The 18472-nt window shown below is 41.6% G+C and overlaps 1 protein-coding gene across 2 annotated transcripts in view; it reads left to right on the top strand.

The window, feature by feature from the left end:
- The window catches only part of Dscam (DS cell adhesion molecule), a 579765-nt gene that overhangs the window by 322286 nt on the left and 239007 nt on the right, over nt 1-18472 (top strand). For both annotated transcript variants that reach the window (XM_031364533.1, XM_031364534.1), the window contains exons 4-8: nt 2895-3041; nt 7255-7533; nt 11863-12138; nt 16826-17122; nt 17861-18136. In XM_031364533.1, coding sequence (XP_031220393.1) covers nt 2895-3041; nt 7255-7533; nt 11863-12138; nt 16826-17122; nt 17861-18136 — 1275 coding nt within the window. The remainder of the gene's footprint in view (nt 1-2894; nt 3042-7254; nt 7534-11862; nt 12139-16825; nt 17123-17860; nt 18137-18472) is intronic.

The raw sequence follows: 18472 nt of genomic DNA, 5'->3' as shown, positions 1-18472 counted from the left end.
AACAGAATGCTACCCACTGGCTCACTCCCCAGCTCTTCATCTGCCTTTCTGAAACAGTCTAGGTCCACCTGCCAAGGGATGGTATCGCCCACAGTGGGCTGAGCCCAAAGAAGCTAGTTCTAGAATCAGCAAACAGGTACTCTAGCAATAGGATAGATAAGCTTGTTAGAAGGAGTGAGAAGAGCAGGAAAACAGCCAAGTTTACTTATTCATGTGCTTTCATCTGGGTAGAAGGTGCTGCCGATATTTAGAGTAGGTCTTCCCACTTCAGATAATCTGATAAGGTAAATCCCAAGTAGCTTGCATTTGATTGATTCCAGATCCAGTTGAGTGGACCACCAAGACAGCCTAATGAATGACAATACTATCTGGTCTCCAGACACATGTGAACTCACCTATACAGCCATACATATGAACATTCACAGACACAAAGATGCATGTACACCTGCCACACACATGAATGTACATCTGGACAGACATGATCATGCATACATACACACACATACTTGCGGGCATGTGTAGAGAGAGAGTACATAAGACTTCAGATAATTCTACAATGGTAAACCACAGAAGCTTTCAACTGAGTTCAGGAAAATAGAAATAGAAGATGGTATATTTGCATTCTAACCTTTTTCCAGATACAAGTCACATTTTCTCTCAGGTGGAATCAGACCCCATGTGGAAATATTCCTCAGGCAACTCCAACAGTGACAAAAGTGGCCAAGCTACCCTCCAGCAGATAGCCAGGACTCATGACAAGGACAGATTCTATATCTTTGCTTGTTTCATTATCAAATTATAATTGAACTGTGTGACATGCTTAGAAGTTTATGATTTTGTACTATAAATTTAGAAGTTCATATTTTCAAAAGGAAGGCAAGCTCACCCTTCTGAAGCACTGGTGTTTGATATTACACTTTGTCTGTGCACTCAGAGTCACAGTGGTGAGAATGAGACCACAGCTAAGGATGTGGAGGTGGGGAGCCAAGAATGAATCATCCTCACTGAGATGAAAACAGTAACGGTCTGTTTCTTAGATTCATTATTTCAAACTAACCAAAAAAGACCCAGACAACATAGAATACACAAGGAGTTGAACTTTGACCTAGAAAGAATGATAAATGTTGTCTATATTCTGTGAGGGAGTAAGACTTCCCTGGGAAGTGTATGGTATATGTTAATACTTTGCAGTTTGTTATTTAACATCTTTATGTTTTGTTGACATATTTCACATTGATGCAAAAAGTGCATGCTGCTTCACGAAGAATTTGCAACAGAAAATTTATTTTCCCTTAACTTACTGCATCCTAAAAGAAGGTGCATAGTCCTAGAAAATCTGCTAAATTAGGTATATTGCAATTACATTTCAATTTTATTACTGTAAGCGAAATAAATATCTGACATGAGTGTGAATTTATAAGATGATATGTTTATTATGTAATTTAATAAAAGAAAATATCCCAGGTTACACTAATAGAAAAACGGAAACAGATTGGGTGCTTAAGTAAACACGTAACAGCTTGTAACCATCGTGAGAAGACTCCCTAAGTAGATAAGATAATTCTTCTCAGAGGGTTTTGTTGATGTGGTCGAGTTGTTTCTATTTTACTTTTAATTTTTTTCTACTAGTTCCTTGAAAATATCAGACAACGTGTTTTGAGACCCCCAAGTCACCCGACCTCCAAATCCTCCCAGATCCAACCCTTTCTCTGACCACCAAACTTTGTGTTCTCTTATTTTTTCTTTTTTTATTATTTATTTTATTTATTTACATTGTAAGTGTTATCCACCTTCCAGTTCCCCCCCCTTAATGAGCCTGCCACCTTCTCCCCCATCCCTTCTGCCTCTAAGAAGATACTCACCGACCCACCCACTCCTACCTCATTCTTCTATCCTTCAACTTCTCTGGGGCATCAAGTCTCCACAGGACTAAGTGCATCCATTTCCACTGAGGCCTAACAAGTCAGTCCTCTGTTACATATGTAGCTGGGACCACAGACCTGACCGGTTGACTCCTTGGTTGGTAGATTAGTTCCTGCCAGCATTCAGGGGTCCAATTAGTTGGTACTGTTTTACTCATTAAATCCAATGTGTACTGCCCATATACATATTTTGGATGTATTTTTAGTAGTTCTCAAACTTTCTAAGGCTATGACCCTTTAACATGATTCCTTAAGTTGGGGTGACCTGAAGTCATAAATTTATTTTGTTGCTACTTTATAACTGTAATTTTGCTACTGCTATGAATCACAATGTAAATATCTGATATGCAGGATATTTGATTTATGACCCACAAAGGGGTCTCCATCCATAAGTTGAGAACCACTCCCCTAGAAAGTGGTTAACTTACAAAGGGCTGTCCTCTTAGAGGAAACTGATTTTCCCTCTCACAGAAGTTATCAATCAATAGCACTTCAGTTGGGAGTGAAACCTTGTGCCTACTTCCCCTCTCTATACTGGGATCTGGTTACAACTCCCCTACAACTGCCCTGCTATATCCAGGGATAGTCTTTCCTTGTGGATATCCATTGCCTCTGGCTTTTACAAGATATCTGTCTGCCTGTTCTTCTACAAGATCCCTGAGCCTTGAGAGAGGGGTAAGAAATGTGTGTTTCATTCTCTGAACCTTGACTGGTTATAGGTCTCTGTGCTAACAATGTTGACTGCATAAGAGCTTTTCCAGAGTGAGCTTTCAACAAACAAAAATATGTACTGCATGCTCTCTCCAAGTGCTCATGGTCAGCTCATTTTCTGCTTTTAATCTGTCTGAGACTTCTCAGCTTCCTGAGTCCTGTAAGTTTCATGAGCTTCTGGACTTCCTTAATTTAACATTAAATCGTTAGGGGTCAGTTTCTAGCCTGTTCTCACAAAGCCATTGCTTTTATCTGTTTCAGGATCTAGATTTCTCATCACATCCACGGGAGCCTTGTATATTAAAGATGTACAGAATGAAGATGGGCTGTACAACTACCGCTGCATCACGCGGCACAGATACACAGGGGAGACAAGACAAAGCAACAGCGCCAGACTGTTCGTGTCAGGTGAGAGCATGGTGTCAGGACCACATCCTTCCTGTGCCTCCCCTCAGTTAGTTCTTGATGTCATATCCAAAACTGAAGAACTTAGGACCAAGCAGAAAACTCCAGCTGTTATATCAACATATTCATAGATCATAAGTGTCTTTTAAACCAACATTCCTGTAGCAATATAAATACAAATTCCATGCCATTTTACAGTTTAAAAAACTGTACATTTTTTTGACTGAAATGATTGCTAGTTTTGAAAGGCATGTTCCATGGCCTTGTCCCACATATTTGTATATTTTTTCATTGAGGGACACAACCAATCCAGACTGTTTCCAGTCATAAAAGCCCTGCTAGAACAAGGCTGTCTAGAGAAGTATTATTTTCAAATCAGCCACCTTGGAACTCAGAGGCTACTTTGGACAGGGTCCAGGATTATGCCCCCCCAAGACTGAAATCCCCCTGAAACCTAAGCCAGGGCAAACCTTTGCCTCTGTGATCTATATAGTCTACAATAGCCTATGACAGTGGTTTGTGTTTTGAATGGTGAGTTGGTTTAACATGTAGCAACCCAAAATAATGGAATAAACAATAAGAGATAAGTAGAGAGAAGCAGAATACAGGAATACAACATCAAATCAGAAACTCACAACATCCACCAGGTATGACTAGGGTAGCCCAATAGAGAGTGCAGACAGAGGAAATAAATATTAAATCAGGGCCATATAATCAAATAATAGAAATGCAGTAGATAAGCCCCGTTGGGTCAGTCAGTTCTGGATCCTAATTGAGAGAGTCCTGGGAATAATAAAATGTCTGCTCTAAAAAGGCTTCCAGATGAAAGAGCAAGTAGCAACAGATAGAAGTGACATTAAAAAATTGGATGCTTATAGCGTGCAGCAGAAACCTACTGGGGATGTTGACATCATCTGGAGTAGCCATTGAACATTCTCTTCATGGCTGAGCTCCCCACGGGTGAATTCCTGGCTTCTCATTCCCACGGCAGCTACTTTTATATAATGGGGTAAAAAACAGTGACCTACGTTGTAAGCAGTTTGACTTGTAGCTGTTCTAAGTGATGAGATGATTTAATCACTTTGCCTGCTTGCTGCTTTGTCCTTGCCCCATTACAGAACTAGAGGCCAGATTGACTTAGGACAGTGAGACTTGGGGGATTTTTGAAATACATATGCTAGGATCTGGAACAGAAGAGACCTGTTGGCTCCAGAGTGCACTTTCAACAAACAAAAATATATACTGCATGCTCTCTCCCCGTGCTCATGGTCAGCTCATTTTCTACTTTTAATCTATCTGGGACTTCTGAGCTTCCTGAGTCCTGTAAGTTTCATGAGTTCCCCCAATCTTAGAAGCCTCCCTCCTCTCTTATGAAGGAAATGTTTCAGTTCTGAGGTAACAGCTGCACAAACAGAGGAGCGCTCCCTGTTCTTTGTTGTTCACCTTTCTGTCTTTAGGCCCAAACTCTGAGGTTGCTTGTCCTAGACTTTGGTGGCAAACTATTTTGATATTATTTTCTTGATACTAGTTTTAAGAATTAAGTTTAGAAGTGGTTCTAAAAATGAAAATTGACCACTCTGGAAATCAATTTGGTGGTTCCTCAGAAAATTGGACATAGTACTACGGGAAGACTCAGCTATACCACTCCTGGGCATATACCCAGAAGATGCTCCAACTTGTAATAAGTTAAGGACACGTGCTCCACTATGTTCATAGCAGCCTTATTTATAATATCCAGAAGCTGGAAAGAACCCAGATGTCCCTCAACAGAGGAATGGATACAGAAAATCTAGTATATTTACACAATGGAGTACTACTCAGCTATTAAAAATAATGAATTTATGAAATTCTTAGGGAAATGGATGGATATGGAGAATATCATCCTGAGTGAGGTAACCCAATCACAAAAGAACACACATGGCATGCACTCTCTGATAAGTGGATATTAGCCCAGAAGCTCGGAATACCCAAGATAAAATCCACAAACCACAAGAAACTCAAGAAGAAGGAAGACCAAAGTGTAGATACTTTGATCCTTCTTAGAAGGGGGAACAAAATACCCATGGAAGGAGTTGCAGAAACAAAGTCTGGAGCAGAGACTGAAGGAAGGACAATCCAGAGACTGCCCCACCTGGGCATCCTTCCCATATTCAATCACCAAACCCAGACACTGTAGTGGATGCCAGCAAGTATTGGCTGACAGGAGCCTGATATAGCTGTCTCCTGAGAGGCTCTGACAGTACCCAACTAATAAAGAAGTGGAGGCTCACAGCCATCCATTGGTCTGAGTACAGGGTCCCCAATAGAGGAGCTAGAGAAAGGACCCAAGGAGCTGAAGGGGTTTGTAGCCCCATAGGAGGAACAAACAATATGAACTAACCAGTACCCCTCAGAGCTCCCAGGGACTAAACCACCAACCAAGGAGTACACATGGTGGGACTCATGGCTCTAGCAGCATATGTAGCAGAGGATGGCCTAGTCAGTCATCAACAGGAGGAGAGGCCCTTGGCCCTGTGAAGGCTTGATGCTCCAGTATAGGGGAATGCCAGGGCCAGGAAGTGGGAGAGGGTAGGTTGGTGAGCAAGGGGAGTGGGGAAGGAATAGGATTTTTTTTTTCCAGAGGGGAAACCAGGAAAAGGGAGAACATTTGAAATGTAAATAAAGAAAATATCTAATACAAAAATAGAAAATTGAAATCAACTTGAACAAGAGCAAACTGAAGGAAGGTTACTCAAGGTATGGACACAGCATGACCAGGGTGGGAGAGAATGTGTAGTACATGGTTCGAGTGGGATGTAGATAGGAATGAGGAAGGTAGCAAGGTTTCCTTAAGGGAAGAATGGAGTAAGTAAGCTGTTTCTCAAGATGAACCATTTTTGACAGGGAAGACTAGGACTATTGTCTATTTTTGTAATTGCTGAGTGTTTGGGGTTGAGGTCAGCTGCTTTTATTTTGCCACCTCTGGGAACTGTACACATACCTGACTTCCTGGAACTCTGAACCTAGGCTGGGCCTTGACCTTAGGAGAGGGAATAATTTTCTTTTACCAGCCTAAGTGAGATAGAATTTAACTGCAGTTTGATTTATGTTTCCCTGTTGGCTAATGATATATACCTGCTGTCCCTTGTTATTTCTTCTTTAGACAAGCATCTGATCACTTTTAAACCGATTATTAGTTGTATTTTTAAGATATTTTAAGTGGTTTTGGTTTTGGTTTGTTTTCCTGGGTTCCTTGTGTATACTGGTCACTGATCCTTTGTTAGGCAGATAGTTGGCAATTATTTTCTTACAGTTAGAGAGTGTGGAGAACAAAACTTTCTTCTACTGTGAGGATGCAAATGAGAGGAACCACCATAGAGAGCAACATGGAAAGTCTTTACAAAAGCTTAGATCAGATCTGCTGGGTGATCCAGCTCCCCCATGTTGTGTGTATAGATCTGAAGGAAATGAGACTGGTATGTCACAGCCTAGCATGACTATGTTGATTCCAGAACTATCTAATACTAGATTACATGTGAAATCAATTTAGGCCATTAACAGATTAAAAAACAACAAGAAAAATGTGGCATATCCATTTCATGAAGAGAAATGAGATCCCATTATTTGTAGGTCCCATGGGCAGAAATGGGGGCTAGGGTGTTAAGTAAAACAAGCCAGGCAGAGGAAGACAAGACCCTTTCCCATCCATATGTGATCCTTAACAAAATCAACCTGAACATAGACAAGTGATCGTAAAGCAGTAGGAAAGGGCTTGAATTTGATCAGTACCAACTGTAGGTGTGTATTGAAATATTATGCCAGACCCCCACAGTATATACAGTTAATACCTGCTAACCAAAAGTAACTAAGTATAGAACATTTAAAACAAATAAAGAAATAGTATACCAAACCCCTTGTGAACTGAATTTTGCCAATTTATCAGCTCTCTGTCTGTCATTGTTGAGAGGAGATGTGTGATGTTTTCCCCCTCACCGAAAGGTAATCTCCTTAGCTGAGCAGATGTCTCTGTCAAAGCAAGAATCACCAGCCAGATCTCTGACCAGGCTTCAGCTTTTTATAAGTTATGAGCAAGATAGCCTTGTCTGTCCTGTTCTAAAGATCCATGGCAACCATGGACAAGAGGTTCAGGAATAATGTGTAAAGCCCACACGTGGTTCTCAGTGACCATGCGCACTCCCCATTCTTGGCCTTTGACAGTTTCATTTTTCTTCCACAGACCCAGCGAACTCAGCCCCATCCATCCTGGACGGGTTTGACCACCGCAAAGCCATGGCAGGGCAGCGTGTGGAGCTGCCTTGCAAAGCACTTGGGCACCCCGAGCCAGACTACCGCTGGCTGAAGGACAACATGCCCCTGGAACTTTCTGGGAGGTTCCAAAAGACAGTGACTGGGCTGCTCATTGAGAACAGCCGCCCCTCAGACTCAGGCAGCTACGTGTGTGAAGTATCCAACCGATACGGCACTGCCAAGGTGATAGGCCGCCTGTACGTGAAACGTAAGTTGGATGGTAACTGGAAAAAGTAGCATTGTCGACAGACATGGATGGTGTCCTAAAGAAGCTAATTTCCATCGCTCTCCGCAGCATTCTTCTGACTTTACTGCATCTGACCTATATCCACGGTTCCCTGCTGGGAAATTAACACATGTGGTTACATAGCCTGGGTTTGCCTTGAGGTTTTCATGAGGCCACAGTATTAATGCCTTTCCAAGATAGTACCACCCAGCTGTCATTCCTAATGGCCAGTCTCTGAAAACAGACAATGGAGATGATTGTGTTGATAATTCAGTTGTTCATCATCTCTTTTTAGAAGTTACTTTAAATTTCTCAAGGGAACCACTATTAATGGAAACATAGGTTTAAATTATGCAGTCACTAAGCTTGGGCCAGTTCCTTCCTTCCTTCCTTCCTTCACTCACTCACTCACTCACTCACTTACTCACTCACTCACTCACTCATTCTTCATTCATTTTTTTTACATTTTTTATTTTGTGTGTGCTGGAGGAGTATGTGTATGCCAGAGCTCATTTGTGGATGTCAGAAGACAACCTGTAAGAATTGGTCCTCTATGTCCATCCTATAGATCCCCAGAGCTCAGACTTGGGTGGCAAAGCTCTACAGCAAGTGGCTTTAGCTGAGGAGTCAATTTATTGGCCCTGTACTGTTTTGTAGAGAATTTTCTTTTCATCTTTCCCATCATTTCTCTTCATTCCACCCTGGCCACAAACTTGAGGGATGTGCAGAGGATGCTGATGACCTACTGGGGAGCAGGAGGGTGTAGCTGTAGCACACACTCTGACCTAGTCAAACATCTTCAAATTTACTAACAGAGAAACTAAAACAACATAAATTGGCCAAGAGCAGCCCAGGAGGGTGCAACAAAGCCACAGTCAGAGAAATGTCCCTTCCTTGACAAAACCTACAATCACCTTTAAAATGTAACCAAGGACTGCACATAGAGGGGTCTGATTGTTCAAGCAGCATGTGTAAGGTAGAGGATTGCAAAATCGATCAATAGGAGGAGAGGACCTCGGCCCTGTGAAGGTTCTGTGCCCCAGTGTAGGGGAATGCCAGGGCCAGAAAGTGGGAGAGGGCAGGGTGGCAGGCATGGGGAGGGGGGAGGCAACAGGGGTTTGTTTTTGTTTGTTTTTTTGTTTTTTGGAGGGGAAACTGGGAATGGAGAAATTCGCATATAAATAAAGAAATAAAAAAGAAAAAAAATGTATTTTTGAACTGGAGAAATTAGGCTAAGCAGAATGAACATCAAGGTTCTCACCCTCGAGGTAGAGGCACTGCGTTCACTTGGTTTTTCCAGCCCATTGCCTGTGTGTGGAATGGCTACTTCAGTGGTCAGTCATAGGTAGCTCTGCCCTCACAGGACCTTAGGTGAATGAGTTTAAATCAAGGACTTGAATGATCACCTGGAACCGTCTATGCTTTCAGAGTCCTTGAGGTCAAGCTAAGGCTGTCTAGCAATGGAAGAGTATCCCCTCACAGCTGGCTGAAGAGCTATGCCTCATTTAAACAATTTGATATCAGATTTGATACCAGAACTGTGCCAATAGACTCTAAGCCCTTTTCTGGTTACACAGTTCTCTGGGTCCTTGTTCCACCCTGAAGTGACTTTATATCTTAGGCTAATATCCAGGGCATCTCAGTGAAACTCTGGTCATATGTCCCATTTTTGCTTTAATACATACTGATGGATCTAAACTCCTTCAATTTTTTTTAGATACTTCTCCTGTGTCCGAGTACAAATGACCTTGCTCACATTGCTCCTCCATGTGGAGTCAGTCTCTAATCTCAGTTGTCTAAAACTTCCCATCTCCCCTCCTCCAGCATAAAGCATCATTTGAAGACATACTCCTGCCTGCCTGCCTTCAGCTCTGACTCCCAGGGTTGTCTTGCTTCCCCTCTCTCTAAAGACATTTCCTACTAGCTGCATTTTGAATGGTATCTGGGGAAAGAGGCAGATTCCTACTGTGTTGCTTTTATAGCTGCAATCCTTTGTCACGTCCAGTCCCTCCTTCCTTTGGAAGGTTCATTCAGCCTGTGGAAGATCACATCTTCTATCCCAACTCTGTTCTTGGTGGAAAGTGTTCTACTAGGTTCCAGGTCCATAGGTATCCCTGGCCTCTTTTAGGTGACACGTAAGTGTAAATATGAGCTTTATGTAAGGTGCTCAGCTGACATTTCAACCATATGGTGTACAAAGCCACCACAAACTCTGCTTCTTGTTAGGAACACCTTTCCCTCTTACTCCTGTAGGCAAGTTTTAGGTCTTGGTTTCTCATTAAGCCATTCCTCTCATTGTACCAGCCAGGTCAAGTCCTGGATACTGGATCTTTCCTGCTGTCATCTACACCTCTATGAGGCTGACTCCAATATCTATCTTCACTCCTTTCACAATATCTCTTTGATGACTACTTTTCTCCACCCCAGTGTTCAACACCATGTGACCTATCAGGTCTCCTGAAGACATTTAGCTAAGCCATCTTCTTAGTCAATAGTCTTCAATAATTTTTTGTTTGTAACATTGGAGTTTGAACCTGGGCTATTTTCAGTCAGCTACATTCCCAATCTTGATATTAAATTTTACTTTTTTTTTTTTTTTTTTGGTTTTTCAAGACAGGGTTTCTTTTTTGTTTGTTTGTTTTGTTTTGTTTTGTTTTTCGAGACAGGGTTTCTCTGTATAGCCCTGGCTGTCCTGGAACTTACTCTGTAGACCAGGCTGGCCTCAAACTCAGAAATCCGCCTGCCTCTGCCTCCCAAATGCTGGGATTAAAGGCGTGTGCCTCTACTGCCCAGCTAAATCTTACTTTTTGAGACAGGGTTTCACTAAACTCCTCAGGCTAACCTTGAACTTGTGGTTCTCTTTCCACAACCTCCTGATTGTCTGGGATTGCAGGCATGCTTTAGTTGGTTTTATCAAATTTTATTCTATGGGGCTGGGACAATAGCTCAGCAATTATGAGCACCAACAAGTCTTCTAGAGGACCTGAGTTCAATTCCCAGCACATATGGAAGTTCATATCTATAACTCTAGTTTGGGGAAATCCAGTGTCTTTATCTGGCCTTCACTGGTACTAGGCATGCATGTGATACACTGATATACATATGGGCAACATATCCATACACATTAAAAATTATTTCAAAATATCGAGGCCCCCTTTAAAAAGTTGTTTCAAATTGCCTTTGCAGTTTGCCTCCCACTTTTATACTTCTAGGAGTTTCTTTTGTATCTAAACCAAATCTGACATTGGCATATCTGTGCTCCATACTCTAATTCCTGCTGTCCCCACTCTCTGGAACCTTCTTTCTGCTCTCTGGTCTCTGTTCTAGCCATTCTTGACATCTGAGGATTTCCTGGTCATTGCTACATATCTGTATGTCACTTGGCCATAACATTCTTCTAGTTCTTGATTAATCCACAAACTTTGAGAACAAGAGACTTTGTCCTCTGGGAAGTTGAGACATTGGAGACAAGTCAGATGGAGCTTGTTGGCTCTATTCACATGTCCAGTGAATAGACACATCAACTCCTTGAGTAACTATTTCATCTCCTGGCAATGGGAATGACAACACAATCTCCACAGAAACCTATGTGGAGAGTGCTCAAGCAATGCATGGGGAATATACAGTTGTTTTGGGGGGAACACATGCTAATTATAGCATAGACTATATACTCATCTTTGTCTCACCAGTGTCTGTAAACCTTGATACCTGGTAAATGCTCTGTAGAGGTTTCTCCTTTGAGTTAGGTTTGTGAAGTTGGAAATGGGAATTACAAAGACTGGAGTTCGATCTTCGCTCTTGTGAGCAAACATTATATTAAAGCAAAACTCTATTAATGGTCACACATCTGAACTTAGCCCTCTTCTTGGTAACTAGGGTTATTGACGCAAACAGCAACAGACTAAGGTTAGGCCACCAGTGCTCCCCAGGGACAAAGCCGACAGGGTTTATATTTTTTTCTATACTCATGTCCCTGTTGCTAACTAGCATATTGCATTTCTTAGTATTTCTAGATCAAAACTATCACATGTACTCTGAGGAAGAAGTGTGACCAACATTGTGCTATTTGGTATATATAGAGAAAGAGGCCCAGAAAAAAAAAACAGCAAGGGAAATGTTTCCAAACAAAGTGGTACCCCAAATAACACTGATATGCTATCCCCAAAACCACTTCCATGGGACCCCCAAACAACACTGATGTGGGACCCAAATGAAGAGCTTTGGCTTCAGCAAAAGCACAGTATGTTATTTAAACAGTATCAACACCTTGTAATGTTTTCTTTTCTTTCTATTTCTTATCTAACTCCTCAGAGCCACTGAAAGCCACCATTAGTCCCAGAAAGGTTAAAAGCAGTGTGGGCAGCCAGGTCTCCTTGTCCTGCAGTGTGACAGGAAACGAAGACCAGGAACTCTCCTGGTACCGAAATGGCGAAATCCTCAACCCTGGAAAAAACGTGAGGATCACAGGACTCAACCACGCAAACCTTATAATGGATCACATGGTCAAGAGTGATGGGGGCGCCTACCAGTGCTTTGTACGCAAGGACAAGCTATCTGCTCAAGACTATGTCCAGGTGGTCCTTGAAGGTTAGTGGGCAACATTGGAGGGTACACCCCAAACAGAATCCAGTGGAGCATGAGATAGGGAGAGAGCCATACAGAGACACTCATGGGAAAAGACAGGCCACTTCCTGTCTCTCCATCCAGTGACTCAAACCTCCCTAGATCAGGCAAGGGTGAGGTGGTGTTCTCATGAGAGAGGGTGGAACAGTATTACCTGAGAAGTGTAGCCTAAAATTGTATAGATGCTTTCTACTCATATTTAAAGTTACTTGCCAAATGATCAGCCTTTGAGACTACAGCCTTGTATTCTATTGCCAATTCATTATTCTCTAGATGTGTATATGCAGCAATGCTTTGTTTGGGAGCTATGGGATTCATAAGTAGGATATGAATGGGGTCTATCTGATAGTGGGATGTTTAGGGGCATCTCTAGCCTTAGCCCACTTGATACCAACAGTTGCACTTCCAAGTTGTGACCACATACATATGCATACATACAACACACACACATACAGACACCTACAGACACACACACACACACACACACACACACACACACACACACACAAAGAAATATCTCCAGATGATATGTGCAAATATTCTTTGAGCTGGGAGGCATGGAGAGAATTATCTCACACCTGAGAAGAAAGTTAAAAATAGTAATAACCTCAATTTCAATAGAATGTTTATTTGGATAAAAATATGACTCCTGGTTGGTGCCATTGTATGAAGCATGGTCAAAATGTCCCCAGACTTAGGTGTGTAGAATACTTGAAGAATTGCCTTAGGGTAGAATAACATGATCGGTTTGCTTCTCTTAATTGGTTACTGAGTACTTAAATCTTCAAGTTCATCCATCATCCAGGGAATGGAGCTGTGACAGGTGACATTTAAGTAAGGCATATATTTATCACCAGATAATTGAAATGGCTCCTGTCTGTGTATTTGTGTGCCTTGATGGGAATTATATCATTAACTATCATTTAAAAGTCATCCATTATCAATGGGTGAGAGTGATGAAATTATTTTTCTATAGCCCAAGGATAGAATAAGTAAAACCCATTAATACATGTAAGTTTAAATCTGCCCAATGCTAGGTGAATAGTTCCATGATGGAACCTTTAGCCCCAGCTACTTTGTAAGAAGTAGCAAGGTTGGTAGTGGTGATGCAAGCATTTCTGCAGACAGTGAGGTTCTTAATGCAGAGTAGAAATGACCTGAAGGCACAGTCCTTATGTTAAATACCTGACACTACTTCACACATAATAATTAAGAGCAGAAGTTTGCATGGAGCTGGTTCTGGTAGTCAGGATGCACCCTGGTCCTTCCAGAGTCATTATTTTTAGCTTCTCGCTACAGAAAGAGGAAAGATTACCTGTCTAGGACCTGTACCTTGGCAACTGTCTCAAGTAACTAAGAAAACCTAAAGAGCATATTGATCATCCACAATGATGTCAAAAGGGCTCTGTTATCAGAATGACAGCTGGGTAGATTACAAAGACACTCCGGTCTCACTGTGCGAGTGACACCTACTTTCATCTCCACAAAGCCAGTCACCTAAATAGAAAGAGATGGGTGTGGGGTGCCAATCACATACTCCAACTTAGTCTCACATCAGTTTCTGTTCAGAAGAAGAAGATTCACTTTATTTTTCATTCTTCAGAAAGGTGATGATGCTAGTGTCACAAAAGAAAATATGTATCTAGTACCTGACACACAGCTATCCCTGACCAGTACCCTCTGAGGCAGCTCCCATAGTTCCCACTAAAAGAACTGGATTGAGATAAAATTATAATAATCTCAGCCTACAGTAGACTCTCCATGAAAGTGGATGGGTGGAAAAAAATCTGGTGGCCTTTGCCAGGAGGTTGAGTTCCCTAGAACCTCATAACGGCAGGATTATAGTTAAACAAGAGTAACAACATGAAAATGAGGAATGAAAGGGTCAGGTTCTAGAAGTGAAGAGCATCACCTGTCAGGCAAGCTTGCAAGCACAGGAGATTGGTGACGATTAGGATGGACAAACTCAGTGTAGAGAACTGAGAAAACCCCAGAGCAAACAGAATGGTGGATGAGCACTGGGAGGAAGGTACAGGGAGCTAGAGACTTTCCTCTGAGGACACCTCCAAAAATACTAGAAGAAAAATACAGTGCCAGAGCCTACAGAGCTGAGGGTCTGGACACTTACACATTGGGGAGTGGGTCAGAGTACACAAAGGAAAGATACCCAGAGAGAGTCTCTAAGTCATCATATAAATCACTTTGGAAAACTAGGTGGACATATGGACTGCTATGTGAATGGACTCTAATTCTATAGCTTAAAATACTAGAAATATTCAAAAGAAAATAACACCAATTGGTAAACAAAATAAAGCAAAAGTAGACAACTTGGAGGAGACCCATATGTCAGGATCAACAGTCAAGTAACCTTCTTCCATTTATTGAAATACATTTAATGATTTAAAGAAAAATGTAGTTATAAAGAATGAATACATTAAAAACCCCAACACTCGGGAAACTGAGACAGGGGGATCATGAGTTTGTGGCCACCATGGCTACATAGTGAGACCTTATCTAAAAAATTATGTATAGAGTGAGTTTAAAGTGACATGGGAAAGCTGACATCTTAGAGTGGGAAGTTGATTTACAACAAAAATAAATACAAGAGGCTAAAGGAATGAAAACTAGGGGCTGGAGAGATGGCTCAGTGGTTAAGAGCACTGCCTGCTCTTCCAAAGGTCCTGAGTTCAATTCCCAGCAACCACATGGTGGCTCATAACCACCAGTAATGAGATCTGACGCCCTCTTCTGGTGTGTCTGAAGATAGCAACAGAGTACTCATATACATTAAGTAAATAATAAAAAAGAAAAAAGAAAAGAAAACATTTATAAAAAAAAGGAATGAAGACTACTACTCAAGCCTGGAAGAGAACAAAGTTGGAGAATTTCCCCCCACTAGTTTTGAGGCCTCACTGTGAAGCTACATGGAGCAAGGTAAATATGCTGCTCAGAGAAGCATGGTAGGTGTGACCTTGAGGTGTATCCACATATGCATAACCAGTTGAAGTTCGCAAGGATATAGGCTAGTCAGTAGGTAAAAGAAACATTTCCAATAACTACCAATTATCACATGAATAAGTGTATACAAAAGCTGTTAAGGGACTCAACCAACATGCAGAGCTGACATAAAAATTAATTTGATATAAATTTCATATTCAAATGTATAATGTTAAGCCATAAATGTCTTAAAGAAATACAGAATTGTTCCTTATTTAGAGATAGAATAAAAGTATAAGGGGGACCACAGCCTGGAAAAAAAATTATTTTAGATGCATACACTAACAGGTATTCTATACAGTGTATGTCTGTCTGATAGATATTATGGATAATTTGTAAAGAATACCTGATAAGTTGATAATTTTAAGTTGTTTTACATATATTTACTAACATTCCAAATATATTTTAGAAGTCAGGGCTGGAAAGACAGAACAGCGGTTCAGAACACTAGCTGTTCTTGCAGAGGACCCAGGCTCAGTATTCAACACACATATGTGGTCTAACACTGCCTATAACTCCAGTTCTGGGGGATCTGACATGATCTTCTAACCTCTAACGTCACCAGACATGCGACATACATATGTACATGCAGGCAAATACTCATACACATGAAATAGAATGAATAAAACCTAAAAGTTCTACAAATCCAAAACTTAAAGTTAGTCTAATTAAAGAATGAGTAAAAAATTTGAGTGGCACTCCTGAAAAAAGACACAAAAATAATGAATAAACATTAAAAACCATAATTTTGCCTAGCAAGCATGAAGTCCTAGGTTCAAACCACACTATAAAACAAAATAAAAATAAAGCAATCATAACCAATCAGTCAGCCAAACAACCAAAAATGTCCTCACACTATCTCTGGCAGAAATAGACAACATGTACTTAAACATCAGAAGCATGAGACCAACCTAATATTTGCAACTGGCTCCAAAAAAAAAAAAAAAAAATGTCCTTCAAGATTATCTCAGTCAAAATACAGAGTCAAAAATATTCTAGGTTCTGTAATGCTGATGGACTGGGGAATTTTTTTAAAAAAACATTTCAAAGTTCTTTTCTCATCACCAAAAGTAGAAATCCCAAGGGCACTGTGGCTTGTTACCAACCAGCACACCTGAGAAACAAACTTGTCTAAGGGCCTCTTCCAGCTGTAAAATCTTGAGCTGGCATGAGGAAGTGAAGATTCAGGAGCCCAGATGCAGAGATTCAGGAGCCCAGATGCAGAGATTTCAGGAGCCCAGATGCAGAGAAGAAAAATGTGCACGAAAAAGTTAGAACATTTCTCTTAGTCTCTGTCTTTTGTATTCTAAATGCTCCCTTGTGAGCAATCTCTACAAATACTGAGGGGAAAATAGACAAAACAGCTTTGGGGTATGCAAAATCCTTGTTTGTGGCTCCGTGGAGGAGCATACATGTCTTAAACTGCAGTCATGGAATCTCTCAGTGTTCATGAGCTCTTGATTGCATCATCCTTCCTTCCTTAAGACCACCTTACTCATATTCGTTCGTGTCCCATGGACACTTATTTCCTAGCACAAGTCATTTTGGGACAGTGCTAACAAACAGTACTCTCTCTCCTGAGCATAAACAGTGAACTTGGCAGCGGATTATCATGAGTATGTACCACGTCCTTTCCTGTTTTGTCTCCCTGCAGACGGAACTCCCAAAATCATTTCTGCCTTTAGCGAGAAAGTGGTGAGCCCGGCAGAGCCAGTGTCCCTCGTGTGCAATGTGAAGGGTACACCCTTGCCCACGGTCACCTGGACCCTGGACGATGATCCCATCCTCAAGGGCAGCGGCCACCGCATCAGCCAAATGATCACATCCGAGGGGAACGTGGTCAGCTATCTGAATATCTCCAGCTCCCAGGTCCGGGATGGGGGTGTCTACCGCTGCACTGCCAACAACTCAGCTGGAGTCGTCCTGTACCAGGCTCGAATAAACGTAAGAGGTGCTTGTCAAATCAGCTCCTCGAACAAACACACACAAATCATTGTAGCGGGATGGGTGCTGCATGCTCTGGGCTGAGCCTTGCGCAAAGGAGGAGCTGTTCCTCTCTCTCCCTGCCCTCTCCTTCCTACTCAGGAATGGCGCTGATCGGTGGTGTTGAAAATGGCATTTTGGTCTCTGTAGTCAGCTTGTCTACTTTCTGTCCTCTTACATCTATCCACTGAAGCTCTCCTTTCCTGGTTTATGCTCTGCATGCCCTTTCCTCTCTCCGTTTCTCCTATCTCACAACATCCACGGTAAGCCTTCACATCCGTGGTACCTAACTCAAATCCGTAGTGTACAGCCGCATAACCTCCATCTTCATCATCTGCCAGACAGAGTCTATCAGTTACTTTTAGCCTTTTCACCAGAAGGTCATAGTGGTGCAGAGTAGACTAGTTACTTTTTTTTTTTTTAATTAGTGAAGCTGTCTTTTATCTTATAATTAAAAATATTTTATAGACATAGCTGGTGATATGAGATTTTAACATTCATTGACTCATTTGAGAGTAGAAAGAGGAAAAATAAAACTTTTTCTTCATAGTAGAAAATGCCAAATGCCAAGAAACTGAAACAAACAAACAAAAAAAGGTGTGCTTACATAAAAATAATTTATTTTCACCAAAGGAAAGGTGTACCCATTTCTTTCCATGAGTTGTACCCTTAAATTATTTTCAAGAGTTTTCTTGTGTCTCTCCAGGGCCTGCAAGCATCAGACCAATGAAAAACATCACTGCGATAGCGGGACGTGACACGTACATCCACTGCCGCGTGATTGGCTATCCATATTACTCCATCAAGTGGTACAAGAACGCTAACCTGCTTCCTTTCAACCACCGCCAGGTGGCGTTTGAGAACAATGGGACTCTGAAACTCTCAGATGTGCAGAAAGAAGTTGATGAGGGAGAGTACACTTGTAATGTGCTGGTACAACCACAGCTCTCCACCAGCCAGAGTGTCCACGTGACAGTAAAAGGTAACCCTGTACCCCTACCTGTCCCACACCGCCGTTTTCCGAGCCCGGCTTTTAAGACGGGGGCCGTCCCAGAACCTGGGTAGAGTTGGGTAGTCATGAACACTGAGGGATGAAGAAGGTGCTAAATGTTGTATATATGATCCTGGGTCCTTGATCTTGATGCCATTTTCTCTGAAGGTTAAAGTTTTCAGAAGGTACACACTGTTGGCTTGGCTATCTGGTTTCTATCAGATCGTTTTAGAACATACATCTTTCTTCCTCTGAAGACTCCATCAGTGAGCTCTTTAGATCCTAAGAAGAAGAGTTGGTTTTTTTTGTTTTTTTTTTTTGTTTTTT

This window comes from Mastomys coucha, unplaced genomic scaffold, assembly GCF_008632895.1.
Source record: "Mastomys coucha isolate ucsf_1 unplaced genomic scaffold, UCSF_Mcou_1 pScaffold12, whole genome shotgun sequence".
Taxonomy (NCBI): domain Eukaryota; kingdom Metazoa; phylum Chordata; class Mammalia; order Rodentia; family Muridae; genus Mastomys; species Mastomys coucha.
This window is presented reverse-complemented; position numbering and strand designations above follow the sequence as displayed.